The following is a 19,231-nucleotide window of genomic DNA, read 5'->3' on the forward strand; positions in this document are numbered from 1 at the left end:
AAATTTTTATTAGAGTAGTAGAAATCTGTATACAGATCTTCCTGATTCTAGTGAGGAAGCTTTAGAGAGAATCTGATTGAAGATCCATTCAAAACTATTCAGGTTTTAGAAAGAGAAACTGAGGGTTAAACAACTTGTCCAAGATCACACAAGTTGAAAACAGCAGTGTTAGAATTTGAACCCAGGTCCTCTGACTCCAAGTCCAATATTCTTTCTGTTACACCATGCTAACTTCATTAAGATGCAGGACAAAATATTAAAATGGGCTATTTCTTAAAGAAAACCATAATACATAGGGAATATCATTTGCAAAGGTCATTATTTTTAGGTGAAGTTCTCATCAATGTGAATAATAATGATTATTGAGAGTCTAAATTTAGAAAGCAGAGTTCTTTCAACAACCATGAAGAGGTATTTTTGGAATAAATGTTACCTATTTAAACTGTTTATAATAAATATTGAATGTATTTAGCAATCAATCCCAAATTCTCATAAATACTAAGGGAATGATACTTGAAACCCTAAAAGAAGAATGGTTGAGTGACTATGAAGAAGACTAAAATGTGACAAAAATTCATGAAAGTCAAACAGAATAATTTTCAGGTAAAATTTTCATAACTCAAGCTGACTTTATAAAGAGAAATTCATGTAGCAACAAATCATGCTACCTTTTTACCAGGTTATTCAGTTTACTACAAAAATGAAATACGTGCACAACAATTTTTTTTCTGTATGCTGTGACATGTTAAGGAGTGAATGCATGTTATAAGAGCAAACCTTCTTCGATGCTACTTCCTGAGCATGTAGGATGTACATTCCAGAGTGTTTGCATAAAAGAGGCATCCACTTGTATGTTGCCATTCGATATGGAGAGATGCTGTAACAGAAACAAAAATAAGACATTCTTCCCCAGTGCTATTCTACTGGAAGCAGCTCATGTGAGGCAGTCAATCCCTTGATATATATATATATATATATATATATATATATATATATATATATGTATTTTTTTTTCCAAGCTTCACAACTTCCCAAAAGTTATTCTAGAATTTTAGAGTTTAAGTCAAGCAATTCTGCTACCAATGAACTGGACCTGTATGGCCCATGGCAAATTATTCTGATCATCCCCAAATCTTCAAAATCGGATGCCTTATTCTAGGAAGTGTTCAGCAAGAAGAAGGCAAGTATTAATGTTTTTATCCTCAGCTATTTCATAGTGACTTCTCAAGAATAATATTGGCACAAATAAAAGAAAAAATGTCAGTTATAGGTCTAGCTATGAAAAACTGTGAAGTAGATTGAGTTTTATATTGACATTCCTATTTTCTTCAATATCCTTACCTTGATTGCTCTGATTATCCTGGTATACTCAAATGAAACTTTACTCCATCTAGAACTTTCTTCTTCTATAGAAGTTCATGCCCTGCACTTTTTTTCTGAATCTTTCACTATTGAATAAACATTTAGTTTTCCTATGATCCATTCTTTCAAGGACTCACTCTCAATTAACTCACTCTCAACTGACTAATTTCATAACCAAATCTGTGACAGTGGGGTAATGGATGGCATTTTTTACCTTATACAGCAATTTCCATTTTAAAATAGGATTCTTGAAAAGAATATGACATCAAAGAGCGGCTTAAAGAGCTGGAATTCCAACTACCAATGCAAGTTTGTCAGAGAAACTCTTTAAGGTAGGGAAACCGATAGAGGTGTTCTTCAAATAAGGCTAAACTAACATCTAGCTCATCTACACACAGGGCTGGAACCCTCCAGCTGACTTTGGAATCAGTTCTCAGCAGCTTAACCATAAAAAGAAGATGCTGAGAAGCTACTGTCCAAAAACACACACCACTTACAAGATATCTTTCCGAAGACACGCTGACAAGGATGAGGTCATCACCGATTCGCACCTTCTCTCCTTCAGATCTCTGTTTGGATGCAGGGTGTATGGTCCACCAGCATGCTTCCCCTAAACAGAGGCTGCTTGAGTTAATAATTTCAGTATCTTCCTGTAATAAAAACCTCTCTCAAATAATAAATAGCAAATAATAAATATACCTGGTCAGTACAATAAAAAGCCTTGATTTTTTAAAATAGTTTGGTCTCTCCTCCAACTCTTATTCTTCTAATGAAGAAATTCCTTTTCCCTTCAGTTCACACTCTATTATATCTCATTTTTAATCACTATGATGCTTAAGAGTTGGTACTAGGGACAAACAAGGTAGATAGTTATCTATTTTGGTAGACAGATGAGCCAAAGGCAAAGAAGGGGAACCACCTAGGTATGTATTTAAAATTCATTAATTTGTTAATTTATGTGTCTTATTTATTCAATTATTTATTTTTAAAATGCATTTACCTTTATTTCAGAAATTCTACTGTAGTATTTATTTTGTGTCAAAGCAAGTTGTATGTGTTACAGTGAAGACTCAGCATATATATATATGTATATGTATATGTATATGTATATGTATATGTATATATATATATATATATATATATATGGCACAGTAATAGGTTAGCAAACACTTTTCAAACCTTAGCTATATCACATGGTTTATCCCAGCTCTGCTTTCAAAGCTACATACCCTTCATTCTCCTATCTCTGTAGTCAGTCAGGGATCCCTTAACTTTAGAGTTTCTATGTCTCCCAAACCATGGAAAACTGCAAAATTATTGTAAGAAGTTTGCAAATCCATACACAAATCCATAACTAACTAACCTTACCTTTTGGAGACAAAATATTACATAATGAATATATGCTATATATTACCAAGTTAAAACATATGGCATTATTGTTGTGATCAATAAAATATAAATTCATCAGAAACTACTCAAATGTACAACATCATATGGGGAGGCACAAAAAATATACTAAATGGTGAATCTTTATACCCCAAAAGACTGGGAAACATTAAATATAGTACAATGATCTGATTTTACAGATGAGGAAATTAAGTCAGAAAGAAGATATATTATTTTCCAAATTTTACAGAGCTAATTAGTTATAACAGTATCAGTTTTTCCAAAGAAGATTAACAGGTCTTGGGATAACAATAATAATCATAATATAATCATAATCAATAGCTAGAAATTATATTACACCTAAAATTTGATAAGTACTTGACTTATCTCATTTTATACTCTTGGGGAAGGTACTATAATTGAGGAAACTGAGGTAGAGAAAAGTTAAAGGATTTTCCTAAGATCAAAAAGCTGTGAACCTAGATTTGAACTCAAATAGTCTTGACTCCAGATCTAATGCTCTATCCACTACACTATCTAGCTGTTCATCAAGATACTTTAAAAGTTTGTTTAGGAAAAAAAAAAGTTGCTACCTAATGATACCTTTAAATTCTTTGTCTTAAAATTTCTGTGGCTAGAATAATCATGACAGGATCATGCCATACAATAGCAACTGAGATTGTTACTCAAACTTACTTTAACATTGTTGTTAATCGAACTTTACTTCTAGATGATTAAGTTGAGTCTTCAAGTATTTAGAGGATTAAGTAAGATAAAGTAGGATTCTCTTTAGCCCCCAGAAGAGAGATAGATTAATGGGTAAAACTTACAAAGATATTTTTTTTACCTATATAAGCAAAAACTTTCTAGAAATGATGCATTACTGAAAATTAATGATGAGTTCTTTTTCAATAACATTCAAGCTGAAGGTAAACAATTACTTGTTTGGGGTGGTCATAAGACAACCTCTAAAACTCCTGGTTGGATAAGACAATCCCTAAAATTTCTTTCAATTCTCATTTTCTGTGAAAATCTGGTTGGTAAATGAATTCTTATTTCAAATTCAAAAAATGATACAAGATTCTGATGTGGTCATTCTGAAAGGGTTCTGGGTAAAATTTTGTGATTCACTTTCCAATATTGTGAAGCCAAGAAAATTGCAAGAAACAGAACTATCTATGAAATGGATAAATCCGGACCAAAAGATCTAATTGGTAAAAAAAGAGTCAGATTTTAGTACATCCCAATTCACTGAAATCTTCTGAAGAAATCTAAAGGAAAATACGAAGAAACACCTTAGATGAAGTCAGCTTCTTCTAGAAACTGATCAAAATTCTGAAGCTCCTTGATTGAAGTCTTATATCTGTGTCAAAAGGTAAAAGTGAGGACTGAGACATGTCTTATGACTTCCCAGACATTTTTTTTTGCAAGACAATGGGTTAAGTGGCTTGCCCAAGGCCACATGGCTAGGTAATTATTAAGTGTATGAGGCTGGATTTGAACTCAGGTACTCCTGACTCCAAGGCCAGTGCTCTATCCACTGCACCACCTAGCCGCCCCCCCACCAGACTTTTAGAAAGGGGGGAAAAAACTCCCATAAAATGGTACAGAACCCTCCTCTCTTCTGATTCCTTTCTCTCATCCCTTAAAATTCAACATTTACAATAAAAAAACCCCAAAGCCTTTTATCCCTGGTGGGATGGAAAATCTTAAGTCCAATTGTGGGGGAGGAACTGATTCCCTTCATCACCTTAGCTGGATTTCTGGATGTTACCTGTAATCATTACAAATTTGGTGTATCTCTTTTTGGTGACACATAACAATCCTACAAACATTTTTTACTTTCTCCTTATATAAATACTGATTTAGTCTAAAGAAAACTGAAAAAGACTATATTGTATTCCAACTGAAGAATTGAAAAGAAGATGCTTTAACCCTGTTGTATTTTCTCTAAATATAATCTATATTCAACCCTATCACTTTCCAGTACTGGTTGAATGGTTTTCATCTCATCAATTTTCAATCACTCTCACAGATACAACTATTTTAATTCAGGCTGGATCATTTCTTCCATTTGTAAGTGGAATGATATGATGGGGTTTAAAAAGTATTTTATGTATACATTGTTTTATTGTAAGCCTTTTTATAATCCTGTGAGAAAGGAAAAAAAAAACAAGTACTAGTTTCATTTTCTGATGAGGAAAATGAGTGTCAGAAACTTTATGAAATTTGCCTAAGGTCACAACTAAGCTATGATTCAGTAGGAAAAACATGTTGGATTTGGAGTCAGAGAAGCTGGGTTCTAAACCTTCTTAACTCTGTCCTTTACTTAGGTAAGTGCCCTTGGGAAAGTCCTAGTTTCCCTGGTTCTCAGTTTACTAATCTTTAAAATGACTGGGTTAGAATGACTGGGTTAAATTCTAAAATGCCATAATCCCGACCAGCTTTAAACCTCTCTTCTATTAGCTATGACACCAAAACTATGAGCTTTTGACACCAAATCTATCATGGACAAACCTGAAAAGAAGTGTCATGCAAAGGAAATTAGATCTGGTCAGAGGACCTGTGTTTGAATTTAGTCCTACTATTTACTACCTATATAACTTAGGGCAAATTATTTTACCTTAATGAACTATAGATTCTTTATTTGTAAAATGGGAATTGAGGAATGGATAAGTTGATCAAGGTTATTTTTAGTTTGGAAATGCTAGGAGAGAAACTCTTAAATAGAAAGAATGGAATTGTCTACTCAAATTAGAAAAAAATCAGAGATCTCTGATAAATCTTCTTGAATAAGTAATTTTTTAAATTTTATTTTCAAACTTTTCTTTCACATCCCAATTTTACATCATATTTTTTTTTTTTAGGTTTTTAGGCAAATGGGGTTATGTGGCTTTCGCAAGGCCACACAGCTAGGCAATTATTAAGTGTCTGAGACTGGATTTGAACCCAGGTACTCCTGCCTCCAGGGCCGGTGCTTTATCCACTGCACCACCTAGCCGCCCCTTACATCGTATTTTAATATATAAGAGCAATCTTATATTCTTTTTTCTCTGATATCTTTCAAACTTTAAGACCTGGCATATAGTTAGGAGTTAATATATTCAGAAAACAGAATTTTGCAAGTTGAGCCAATATTTACTAAGCCACAAACTATCAGAAGAAATGATATTTGAAAATTAATATTAATTCAGGTAAATACAAAGAAACACCAAACCATAAGAGAGCAAGCTTATTTGCAAAGTGAGGTTGATCAGTTACTGTAATACAATCTTTTGTTCCCAAATATAAATCATTAGGGTAGAAAGGAAAATTTCCTCAATCCTGATTAGTACTTTTCTTTCTGTTGGGTTAAGATGCCCAATATGAATTCCACTTCAATCAAGATGCAAGCAGGACAAATTCTTACCAGGTGATCTGCAAAATCTCTTTTATATACATTTTGGACCCTTAGTCTTAGTCCATATATATTGAATAGACTATAGATTTAATTATATGCCACCCATTTACTGAAACATTTGGAAATTTACAATGTTTTCTTAACTTCCAAATTTAAAAGACCTTTCTCAGTTCTCCTTATTTTCAAATTCTAAAGCCCTACTTTGTTTCCAGACTAAAATAATGTACCATCTCCTATAGGAAATCTTTCATAATGACCCTAGATATTAGAGATCTCATCTTCCTCAATTGTCATATATACATGTTTATATGTTGTATTACACAGGAGAACATAAGTTCCTTAAGTATAGGGATCACTGTGTGTGTGTGTGTGTTTCATTCCCAGCATCTAGAATATAGTACGTGTTTTAATAAATGCTTATTTCTTGACTTGATTATTAAAGCCCTGTTTCCCTTTTCTTTCCTCCTAAATGGAATAAAATAAGTACAGATACTTTACAGAGCTCTGGTGAGAGGAAAAATTACAAGAAAATATGAGATAAAAGTGACAACAGAAAATCAACTAAGATAATTTGCTTATATGATCTTGAAAGGTTTCACACTAATAGAAATAAAACAGAAACTATAAGAAAAGAAGCTGTCAATAAGGAAAATAATGCTTTTTCAAATATTTCATAAAAATATTTGATATCTTAAATACACATAGAAATAAAACAAACAGACAAAAATAAAAGGTCATTTCTTAGTGGGCAAATGATTAAAGACTATGAAGAGTTTTTAGATAGAAAAAATTTAAGTCATTACCAACCAAGTGTGAATGCTACAAATCATAAATAAGAAAAATCAGAACAACTCCGAGGTTTCACCTCACATGCAGAAAATTGATAAACATGACAAAAAATGGGAATTGTTAATATTGGAAAGGCTAGGGCACTCTACTGCTAGAGATGCTGTGAATTGGTCCAACCATTCTGGAAAACAATTTGGATTCAAGCAAAGTACTAAAATGTTCATACCTTTTGACCCAAACGTTCTCCAACTTAAAGGGAGTCAAAAATAAAAAGAAAGGCCTTTTATACAATGAAATACTTATAGCAGCATTTTTGGTAATAGATCAGGGAACTAGAAACAAAATTGATGTCCTCAAGAGAGTAACAGTTAAATAAATTGTGGCACATAAATACAATATAGTATTGCTGTGCTATAAGAAATGTTTAATATGATGAATAATGAAAAGTGTCAGGAGATTTATCTTCAGTAATAGAAAATGAAGCATACAGAACAAGGAAAACAATAAACAGAATACATTGTAAATGTAAAGAACCACTGAACAAATTCAAACAAATGCTATAAAATGTGGCCCCCAAAGAAAAGCTATGAAAGACACCTCCACCCTTTTTTCTACAGAGGTTAGGTGCTATGTGTAACATATAATGTCAAATTTCTCTGGTGTTTGTAAATTTTGCTGAAGCATTTTTTATCTTCTTGGTTACTTTGATACTTAGGATAGGTCTCTGGAAGGGAGAGAGGGCATGACATACTTTGGGAAATGAAGTTAATGTAAAATTAAAAGGTGTTAATTTGGAATAATAAAAATAAACATGAAAAATGCTAATTGGATTGAATTGCTTGAATACCTCCTATGATAGAGAGCTCACTACAGTATTTCACAAAATAACAACAGGTAACTGCTTTTTGTCACAAAAGATTTTTTTCACTTTTAATGAGATATCTGCCATTTGTATCTTCCATACATTCATTCTGTTCTTTCTGTCTTGAAAAGCAAATCTATTTTCACTTCTACATGATGAACTTCGAAAATATTTTAAGATCACTATTATATCACTTTTTTATCAGACTGTCTGACAGATGTCCCTGGTTCCCTCAATGATTTTTTCATATGAATAATTTCATCTTCCTGATCATTCTCTCTATTATGTTTATTATAAAGCAGTTAAATTTCACCATAATCCTCCAGATGGGAATTGATCCATGAAGAATATAAGTACTATAAAAGTGCTATATCTAAGAAATTCATATTTCTACTAATTAGCTTTGAATTAGTTTTTTTTTCTTTTTAGCAGTTACTTGTTGGGTAAAATAAAGATATGGGATAATTATTTACTTACCTGTGGCACTTAAGAACTAGAAATAAGTAAGTTATTTTTTCCTTGGGATATGCATAATTTGGTATAGTAGGAGTTTAAACAATTCCTTTCATAATTACTTGCTTTTTGCATTCCTTTACCTACTTCTTAACACCTACTCTATATTAGAAAGTACCCCTTGTACTAGAAATGATATAGAATTGCAAGTGAATAACATGGGTGATAGTAGACCACGGCAACTAAGCAGTTATAGGAGAAAGCTGACTTACCTGTGGCATGTTCCCGGAGTCCCACATCAAAGGCAAGTTTATCTGTCTGGGATCTTGATGTGGTCAAGCATGTCAGATACTAAAAAATACAAAGAATAGTTCATTGGTGATTTGGCAACCTTCCTTCTTGAAATTCTTCAGCATTTGGCTTCCAGGACTCAGTTTCTTCTGCCTGTCTTACTTAATGACAATCAAGAATAAGAGAGATTTAGAACCAAACTCTGGAAAATACACAGAGGTAATCATTACGGATCTTGCATCCAGCTTCCTATCTATAACAGAAAGAGTTTTTCAGCTTAATATAACTACTAAGCTTTTAAGGACCTTATAATTGATAAAAGCACAAAACAATCTTGTAAAATAGGTAATATAATAGTATTATCCCATTAAAGATGAGAAAACAAAAACAGAAAACAAAAACGATTAGAAAGATTCAGACTTGAAATCTGAACTTAGTTATTCAGACTACAAATGTACAAGAATTTCTACTCTATCATGCTACTTTTCAATGTGATGCGGTATCATATTGATTATGACTATATTTATATAATTCTTCTTGGAAGTTAAATACCATGCTGATTAATGAAAAACACCACCTAGGCTTCTATATTTCAACTCTGGAAAAATCATATTTATCAAAAAAGTATGAATTTACAGAATTGTCATGTTGATGTGGTAAACTTCTGAAGCCAAGACAAGTGCAGTGGAGATGGCCATGCATGATAAATGAAGATATAGAATGAAAGGGGGGAAAAAACAAAACAAAACCCTTTTTTCTTGCTATTGCTGTTGTTACTGAGCTGTGCTTGGCTCTTCACAACCCTATGGAACAACTGCCTATGAAATTTTTTTGGCAAAGACACTGGAGTATTTTGCCACTTCCTTCTCCACTTTTATGCATGCAGTGCATACTGACCAGGGTCACATAGTAAGTATCTGAGGTCAAAAATTTGAACTGTAGTCTTTATGACTTCAGGTCCAGTGCTCTATCCACTATGCCACCTAACTACCACTATCATAATTTAATTCAGATTACAATCCTATGAGGTAGATGGTATATGCATTATTTATTCTCATTTTAGAGGTGAGTCTCAATGAAGCTAGGTAATATGTTCAAGTTTACATAATACAAGCAGGACTCACATTATAGTTTTCTGATTCTAAGTGCTTTACAAAGAAATTTTATTTGCCAAATAGGCAAATTCTTTATTCTACATAGGGAGAATTATGACATTTCTCTCCAAGATTAAGTACAGTGTAGTATCCCTTGTTGCAGCTTCCAACTGTTTATTTGTTATTTAACCTAATTTCTCTATGTCTTGAAAGTTCAGGGTGAAAAGATCAGCTTCTCACCATAGTTACAGAAAAACAACACACACAGTTATTTAAAAAGCACACTTCATAACATGCTTCAAATATATGTGAATTCTGTTTGAAAATAAGGTCCTAAATTGAAATGCATGACATTGCCACTGGGTGTCAGAAAGAGGCTACTTCTTAGGACTTGAAGCAAACATGAGACAACTATTGGAAACAGTCAAAGTCTTGTCTGGAGAAATCATATACTTTTAAAAATTATGATATATTACCATTGTTGGCTTGATTTCAAAGATAGTAGGCTAGTAAATAAAATATTGGCTAGTATATATTTTAAAGGGAATTAAAAATGATGATATACGGTTATAGAGTCATTGATTTTTATCTTCTATCTCCTACTAGCTCCTGGACTATGAAGGTTTCTGCTATCTTTAAAATTTACAAGTTACTGAAAGACCTCAAAATCCCTTTATTAACCATTAAAATTTATGCTAGTTGATTCTATCTGGGTTCTTCCTAATCCCACATCAATTCTATCTATTTGTTTTATATTACTTTTATAAACTAGTACCAGAGATGTTAAACCATGGTCATTAAATTATTTCCTCCAATTATATCTAGTTTTTAGGTCCATATAATTATTCACTTCCTTGCTTCCTTTCATCTTCTCTTATAAACATATATTGCTATGTTCTTCCTTTCTATTACCCAAACACAATCCTCAGGGTAGCATGCTTACCATTCTACTAAATGAATGCCGAAGGAGAATTGCATGTCCATACAATAGTGTCCGGTGACCACCTCCCTGTGCTACCTGTAAAAATAAAGAAGAAAAAGTACAGTGTTCCTTTTTTTTAATATTAACTCTGGGCTAAGAGAAAAAAAATCAACCACAAGATTAACAGTGTAGGCAAAAGAATTTTAAGCAGTTGAAGGATGGTGGTTTGTTTTGTTTTGTTTTGTTTTAACCATACCCATGCAAGACTCAAAAGATGTACCATGGAGGGCTATAATTCCTCTTTAAAGAAGTGATCCCTTAGAATGAATTGAAATCCATCATTTTAAAAACTAATTTTATGTAAATGAGATAGATGCCTCTTACCTTCCTTTGAAACTTCTCAGAAGCATTTAGGATAAGGGAAAGAAAGAGAAGTGATGTAACTAAAGCCTAGAAACACAAATGTTTCCTGAAGGCTTATGGTAATTTATAACAACTTGCCAGTTCCTTCCCTTAAGGGCAATGGTGTCTTCTGCCATTTGCTACAATTATTCCTAGTTGAATACACATTTTTTTTAGCCAAGAGATTGCTTTGAATATAGAGACTTAAAAGAAAACTATTATCAAACAAAATCATGCAGGGATTCAGTTTGGGAACCCATTAGTTTTCTTATTTACTTCTTTAACATCTGATTCAACTTATGGGAAAACTGAGTGTTAGGGACAGTGAGATGCAAATGCGCGGGTTATCAATATCTGTTCATCATTCATAGTCTAATTCTGAACTGGATATTTTTTGGACTATTCATAAGTGGGAGGGAATGGGATATCATAGATAAATGAATATTACAATCAAAAGCTATTCAAATATTCAAATTTTAAAAGAATTCAAACCTGATTTTTACCAACATTTTTAACCAAGAAATCTTTTGTTAGAACTACAGTAAGCTAGCATGCAACTAGATTGGTTTGACTCTAGGCCCATTCTTTTCTCTTGTCCATCTTCTGGTCATATGCTAATGGTAATGAGCTTGTGACCAGGACAGCTAAGCTGATAGCCTTGGGCCTGGACAACCCCCAATCAGATAATTTATTTTTACTTTGACTACTGAAAACTTCTAAAACAGAAACTAATTTTATCAAACAATAATAAAAAAATTTACATTAAGCACTAATGTAGGCAGAATAAACATATAAAAATTTTAAAAAATACTTGTTTTCAGAGACCTTAACCTATTGTGGGAATACATGTGTACATTTATGTAAATATCGGATATATGAATGTGTATATGTGCTTGTATATATGCATATGTGTATATATATGCATATATATTTGTATAATGTATTGCATAGAAAATGATTAAAATGGGAAGGAGAAAGGGGCTTAGGAACTAACTCCTAGAGTAATCAGGAAGGGTCTAATTTTTAAGACAGTGGAACTTGAGCAAATCCCTGAAGAGAAGCAATAATTTCTTGAAATGATCATTCTAGACATAGGAAAGAGACTGTGAAAAGGCATGGAAGTCAGAACTGGAATGTATGGGGAAAGTTTAATTGGTCAAAGCATATAGTATATGAGGGAAGGGAGAGAAGAAATTTATAATCAGTCATCTCAGAAAAATAGGATTAATCCAGAATAAAGAGTCTTAAATACTAGGCAAAGGAGCTTGTGTTTTATTCTAGAGGCAATAAGGAGTCATAAATAGTTAAGCAAGAAAATAATATAGTCAACTCTTTGTTTTAGGAATGCTAATTTTGAAGCTCTTTGGAAAATATATGAGAAAGGGCAAAAAGTGGAAGATCACCAATTAGGACATCATTTCAGTAATCCAGAAAGGAGGAGATGAGGACTTGATCCAGGAAAGAGAAAATGAAAGGTCTGGTACAAATGGAGAGAAGGAGACAATCTAAGAGATGGTAAGAAGGTAAAATCAAGAAATAGCTACTAATGATTGAGGGAGAATAAAAAAGTCAAAGATGATACCAAGTGATTGTGGAAAAATTTTGAATCTAATGCAATGTGGGTGGAGTTATAAAATAGTCCAACCATTCTGGATAACAATTTGGAACTATGCCCTATACTTTAAAACTGGGCATATATTTTTACATTGCAATACCTATACTAGATCTGTATACCAGACAGATCAAAGAAAGAGAAAACTATCTGTTCAAAGACAGTTATACTACTTTTATAGACTGGCAAAAGAACTGGAAATTAATGTTCATTAATTGGGGAATGGATAAACAAGTTGTGGTATAGGATTGTGATGAAATACTATTGTGCTATAAAAAATGGTACATATAATTTATATAATTTCATTAAACCTGAGAAGATTTATATGAACTGATGCAAAATGAAGTGAACAGAATTTGGAGAACATTATGCACTTTAACAGCAATACAGGGAGACCAATCGACTGTGAAAGTCTTAACTAGGGACAGCTAGGCAGCACAGTGGATAGAGCAGTGGCCCTGGAGTCAAGAGGACCTGAGTTCAAATTCAGCCTCAGATACTTAAGAATTGCCTAGCTGTGTGACCTTGGGCAAGTCACTCTTAACCCCATTTGCCTTAAAATAAAAAAATAATAAAAATAAATTTTAAAAAGTATTAGCTACCCTGATCACTACAATGATTCAAGATAATTCTGAAGGGCCCATAATAAAAAACGCTCACTTTTATTATTGTTTGAACTCTGAGTGTAGGGAGAAGTTTACTTTTTTGATCTTTATTTTCTTTTTTTTTGTGTTATCTCTTCAAATTTGGAAAATGGAAACTTTTTTTCATGACTTCACAAGTATAACTGATAATAATAATGGGGCAGAAGGGAGGAACAGAATTTGGAAATCAAAATTTTTAAAAAAGTAAAAGTCATTTTTTACATGTAATTGGGAAATGATTCACAAAATCAAGAGAAATATATTTTTTAAAAAGATGATTGCTTGGTTATGAATGATTGGAAGAATGATGGTACTCTAGATTACATATATATCTGACATGGGTCTTTGTGAATGTGTATATGTTTATATTTGCAAATATATATATATATATATATATACATATTTATATAAAAACTAAATTATTACAAATTTTGCTAGGATATGTCCTGGGGCATTAGAAAACAGAAGTGAAAGTTCCTATGTTCTGCTCTAATCCCTGACATTAGTTTATAATGTAGATATCAGTTGAGTTATTTTATTCTTTTTTGGAATCATTCTAAGAATAAATATAATTAGAATTTAATAAATCACTTTGTTGCATTTTTCAGGCTACTCTTAATCACCTCTGAAACTGAAGTTATTACTATTTTAAATTGGACTTCTGAGGTGCCCAGATTTTCTATATTCCTTTGCATATATGTCACCCCCCCCCGCAAATAAAAACTACTTAAATACTGGGACCATTTCATATTTTTTCTTTTTATCTTGTGTCAAAAGTAAAGTCACTGTTTCATAAATGATTCCCACCAAATTTATGAAGTGGGGAGATCAGTCTCTTGTCAGTTTAATGCAGAAATGTTGTTTAATACAGAGCTGAGGTGGGAGTGGGAACAATATCTATCTTTGATTTGTTTCTATTATTTTCACCTCTTCTCTTAAAGATTTATAATTAAGTACAAAAAAGAAAGGAAAAAAAAGACTGTGGTGATGATAAGAGCCTAAAGGAAAGGTGAAGGAAGTAAACAATGCCTATGTATTTTTCAGTAGAAAGTTGAAATTACTTTCAGAGGACTATAAATCATCCATAGTGGATTAGTTGAAAGCCCCAGAGGCCCAGAGGGTCTGTTCACTTTCTTAGGATATCTATGGGTAGATATCTATATCTGTGTTTTGAGGCAGTAATGGAATATGGCTAGGGAGTGGGACTTAGGAATAGAAACAAGGTTGTATTGTTTTTGTTCTCTCTTCTATAGTTTACCATTATTTAATCTTTTAATTGTTAATAACCGATTCACTGTCACATACAAAAAGCACAGTAAAATTCTACAGTTCGATATTGGAATTAATTTAATTAATTATTATAGAACAAAATTCTTTTGAAATGAGATAAAAAACTTTAATTTCAGCATCTTCCCACAGTTATAGGTTTTCTTCTAAATGATGTTACATCCCAAGACAAACTCAGAAACTATTTGAACACAATTATAAATCACTTCTCATCCAAATAATGTCAGATCTAAATAAATGGAAAATATCAATTGCTCATGGTTAGGTCGAGCTAATATAATAAAAATGACAATTCTATCCAAATTAAATTACTTATTCAGTTTCATACCAATCAATCTACCAAATAACAACTTTACCAAGCTAGGAAAAAAGTAACAACATTCATCTGGAGAAACAAAAGGTCAAGAATAGCAGGAGAACTGATGAATAAAAATGTAAATAAATGTGGCCTAGTACTACCTGATCTAAAACTATACTATAAAGCAGCAATCATCAAAATCACCAGGTACTAGTTAAGAAATAGAATAATGGATCAGTGAATTACCATAGGTTCAAAAGAAACTGCAGTAAATGACTACAGCAATATACTATTTGACAAGCCCAAAGACATCAGCTTCTGGGATAAGAACACACTATTTGACAAAAATTGTTGGGAAAATTGGAAAACAGTATTTCAAAAACTAGGCATAGATCTACATCTCATACCCTATAACAAAATAAAGTCAAAATGAGTACAGGATTTAGAGATATAGGGCAACACCATAGAGAAATTAATAGACCAAGGAAATTATCTATCAGATCTATGGAAAGGGGATAAATTTATGACCAAACAAGAATTAGAGTAAATTATAAACAGTAAAATGAATGATTTTGACTATATTAAATTAAAAAAAAGATTTTACAACTAAGAAAATAAATACTGCCAAAATTAGAAGGAAATCAGAAAGCTGGGAAAACAATCTTCACAACTAGGAGTTCTGATAAAGGTCTCACCTCTAAAATATATAGAGAATGGCATCAAATTTATAAGGTTACAAGTCATTCCCCAATTGATAAATGGTGAAAGGATATAGTTTTTAAACAAAGAAATTAAATATAATCATATGAAAAATGCTCTAAATCATTACTTATTAGAGAAATGTAAATTAAAACAACAATGAAGTATCACCTCACACCTATCAGATTGGCCAAGATGAGAGAAAAAAAACCAATGTTGGAGAGATTGTGGGAGGATTGGGACATTCATTCATTGTTGGTGGAGTTGTGAACAGATCCAACCATTCTGGAAAGTAATATGGAACTATGCCCAAAGAGCAATAAAAATAATCATTCCCTTTGATTTAGCCATTCCAATTCTAGGTCTATATCCAGAAGAAATTATAAAAAATGGGAAAAGTTCTATATGTTCCAGAACATTAATAGTAGTTCTTTTTGTAGTGGCAACGAACTGGAAATTGAAGGGATGCTTATCAATTTGGGAATAGCTAAACAAGTTATATATGAATACTATAGAATATTATTCTCTAAGAAATCATAAATGGTTGAACTCTAGAGAAGCATGGAATGACTTACAGGATCTGATACTGAGCAAAGGGAGTAGAACCAAGAACACAATGTACACATTAACAATAACATTGTGAGATGAACAACCTTGATGGAAGCATCTTCTCTCAACAGTTCAGAAAGCTAGGAAAACCATATTAGACTGGCTCTGAACATTATTATCTCCAACCAGAAGAAGAAAAATAAAACAAAACAAAAAAACAACCCTTCAGAATCTGATGAACACTTTATAAAAATTTTCTCTTATGTATCTCTCCCTTAATACGTATTAGTCATACCGAAAATGATTAATCTGTAAACAAGTTTATCAAAAATATGCGTGTATATTGTTAACCCGCTAAGGTGAAGGGAGGGTGGGGTGGGATGGGAGGGTGGAAGGAAATTTTGTAAATTAAAAATATACGTGTGCTTATGGATGAAAATAAATAAATAAATTTAACAAAATAAATTACAGGTATAAACTCAGTTAACTATAGAATATCATCCACTTTTTAATCTCTATATGTTATAGATTGCTTTTAGTTTCTATAGAATAGAAATGATTAATATTTTAAACTAGAAATAGACTTTAAGGATACCTAAAATAAATAAAGAGTAATTAAAAAGGGAGGTACTAGCCACTATAAATATCATTTCAGGCTTCATGAATGAGGTAGCACTTGTGCTGAGCTTGGAAAGGAAGATGAGGATTTCAAAAATATGGAACTGAGGAGGGAATGCATGCCTATTTCAGCTCTTTCAAATTACAAATATGGGAACAAAGACCCAGAGTAATTAAATGTCTTGCCTGAGGTCAAACAGCTGGTATGAGATCTGAAATATGAACCCAGAAAGTCTCCAATCCCAAGTCAAGTGTGTTTTCTATTACATAGACTTACATATATTTATTATTTTATTATTAGGGTACCCCAAAATACTTAATCAATATCTTTATATTGGCAAGTTTATTCCATATTCTACATTCAAATGCTATTCATAACAGGAATAGGGCATACCAAAGAAAAAGGCAGTAGGAAAAGTGCTGGGATCTTCAGTCAAGACCAGGAAAGAATTACTTAATACCTTTTTTACATTTAGTCACTCATTTTCTACCTAGGAATAATTGAAGATCCTTGCTAGGATTCTATACCTTACACTTCAGGACACAGTCATTATTTTCCAAACTAGGGCTAGCTAAATGCATTTCCATTTTAATAGTGATATTCCACATTTTCATCAGATCTTTAAATTTTCAAAAAATATTTACACTCAGTTGCCTATCCTAGAAAATAAGCAGGGCAAATATCACCCCAATTTATAGAGTTGGAAACTAAAGCAAAGAGATGTGAAGTTACATGCCAGCATCACATAGAAAACAAATAACCAAATACTTGTCTCTATATATCATAATTGTTTTCTTCTTTTACTTTTAATCAATGTATTTTTTGATTTTCTTTCTCCCTTAATTTGTGAATTTCTACAGTTACTGTCTCACATACTTTTAAGTTAGAAAGGATCTTAGTAATCATCTAGTTCAATATATATATTTAAAAGTAATCCTTAAAACAAGAGATCATTCAATCTCTGTCCAAATATGTCCAGTGAACAGGCATTTCTTTCCAATTCTGAAGCTCTCATAGGAAGGTTTTTCTAACATCAAATCTAAATTTGTTTTTTTTTTCAACTTCTACTATTCTGCTTCTTGTTCTGTCCTCTTCTTTATATATTTTTACTTTGCTCTGCCTTTAAATAGACAGTTATACTATATTAAAGCTATAAGTTAAAATACCATAAAATCTTTTATTTTAGGTTTTACTTTTTTTTGGCAAGGCAATGTGGTTAAGTGACTTGCCCAAGGTGACAAAGCTAGGTAATTATTAAGTGTCTGAGTCCAGATCTGAACTCAGGTCCTACTGACTCCAGGAATGGTACTTTATTCACTGTACCACCTAGCTACCCCAAATACCATAAAATCTTAATGAAAATCATGAGGTAATATTTATCTCCCTTTATTAAGATCTATATACCTTTTAGTTGTGTGACCTTAAGATGAGATCTACTGTAGAGTATCAATTATAAAAGTCTTCCTGTTCTCTTATATTTTCCTTAAGATTTCTATTAACATATGTAGAGAAATGAGAAAGTAGATTCATTGTTGAAAAAATGGGGTATGGAATGTTAACTTCTATCAGATATTGTGATATTGTTGATGTGTTGGCTGGTTTCCCTGAACTTTAAAATTTAATTTTAGTTATTCAGGAAAGCTCTCTAGGTAGGGATATATTCAGAAATGAGTGGGATATAAAAGTGAAAGGCATTGATACTTTTTTTTAAAAATAAGAAAATAGGCATTGTGAAGTAATTTATATTCCCTCAGTCTTTTTTCAGTAAAACTATTTTTTAAATCATTTGGATTTTTTGTTCCCTTTCACAAAGTATAACAATCAATTTGTGACCTTCAAAATCACCATTCTCACAAATTGGCATATGAAGGCAATATTACATAAAAATTTAGTGGAGGAGGAAGACAAGCAATACAACTAATTTCCCCCCTTCAATTACTTGAACAGAGATTTAAGAAAAACACCAGATTATCTAGTGATTAAAAAATACAAGAAGAAAATATGATGAGTAATTACTCCTCTCTGGAAAAGCTTAGAAGGACAGCTAAAAATTTGCCTAGCTCCTGAGAAGAGCAAGTCAGGATTCAATGCTATGCCTTCAAGCACAGAAACTGGACACAGGCCCAAGGGTATGTATCAAGGTAAGGAAAAGTTATAGCAGGAAATGAGTCAGACTATGGGTATCATTTGGATTCCCTTCTGGCTGTACTCCTTTGAACTTCATTATGTATCCATGTTTGTGCCTTAACATCCTCCAACTCTTTTCAATTATCTTTTTTTGGTGTGTTGTTTCCTCCCATTAGATTATGAGCTCCTTGAGGGAGAGGACAGTTCATATTTGTATCTGTACCACTTAACACAATGTCTGGCACATAGTAGGACCTTAATTGTTTACTGTATAACTAACCTGTTGTGCAAGGATCAAGAATAGAAGCTAGCTTCTCTCAGAGGTAGCTTAGGGATCCTGCATAGGACTGAGGGAAACTGAAAATATATATCAACAGGGCAAAGGTTGAGGATTTAGCTCAGATCAGACCTATAGTTATATATGGGACAATAAGC

The 19,231-nt window shown here is 32.4% G+C and overlaps 1 protein-coding gene across 11 annotated transcripts in view; it reads right to left on the minus strand.

The window, feature by feature from the left end:
• Nucleotides 1-19,231, minus strand: part of RYR3 (ryanodine receptor 3) — an 833,777-nt gene that overhangs the window by 519,676 nt on the left and 294,870 nt on the right. For all 11 annotated transcript variants that reach the window (XM_074235022.1, XM_074235021.1, XM_074235020.1 and 8 more), the window contains exons 4-7: nt 10,581-10,655; nt 8,525-8,603; nt 1,860-1,972; nt 778-877 (exon numbers count right to left, since the gene is read on the minus strand). In XM_074235022.1, coding sequence (XP_074091123.1) covers nt 778-877; nt 1,860-1,972; nt 8,525-8,603; nt 10,581-10,655 — 367 coding nt within the window. The remainder of the gene's footprint in view (nt 1-777; nt 878-1,859; nt 1,973-8,524; nt 8,604-10,580; nt 10,656-19,231) is intronic.

This window comes from Macrotis lagotis, chromosome 4 (assembly GCF_037893015.1).
Source record: "Macrotis lagotis isolate mMagLag1 chromosome 4, bilby.v1.9.chrom.fasta, whole genome shotgun sequence".
Taxonomy (NCBI): domain Eukaryota; kingdom Metazoa; phylum Chordata; class Mammalia; order Peramelemorphia; family Peramelidae; genus Macrotis; species Macrotis lagotis.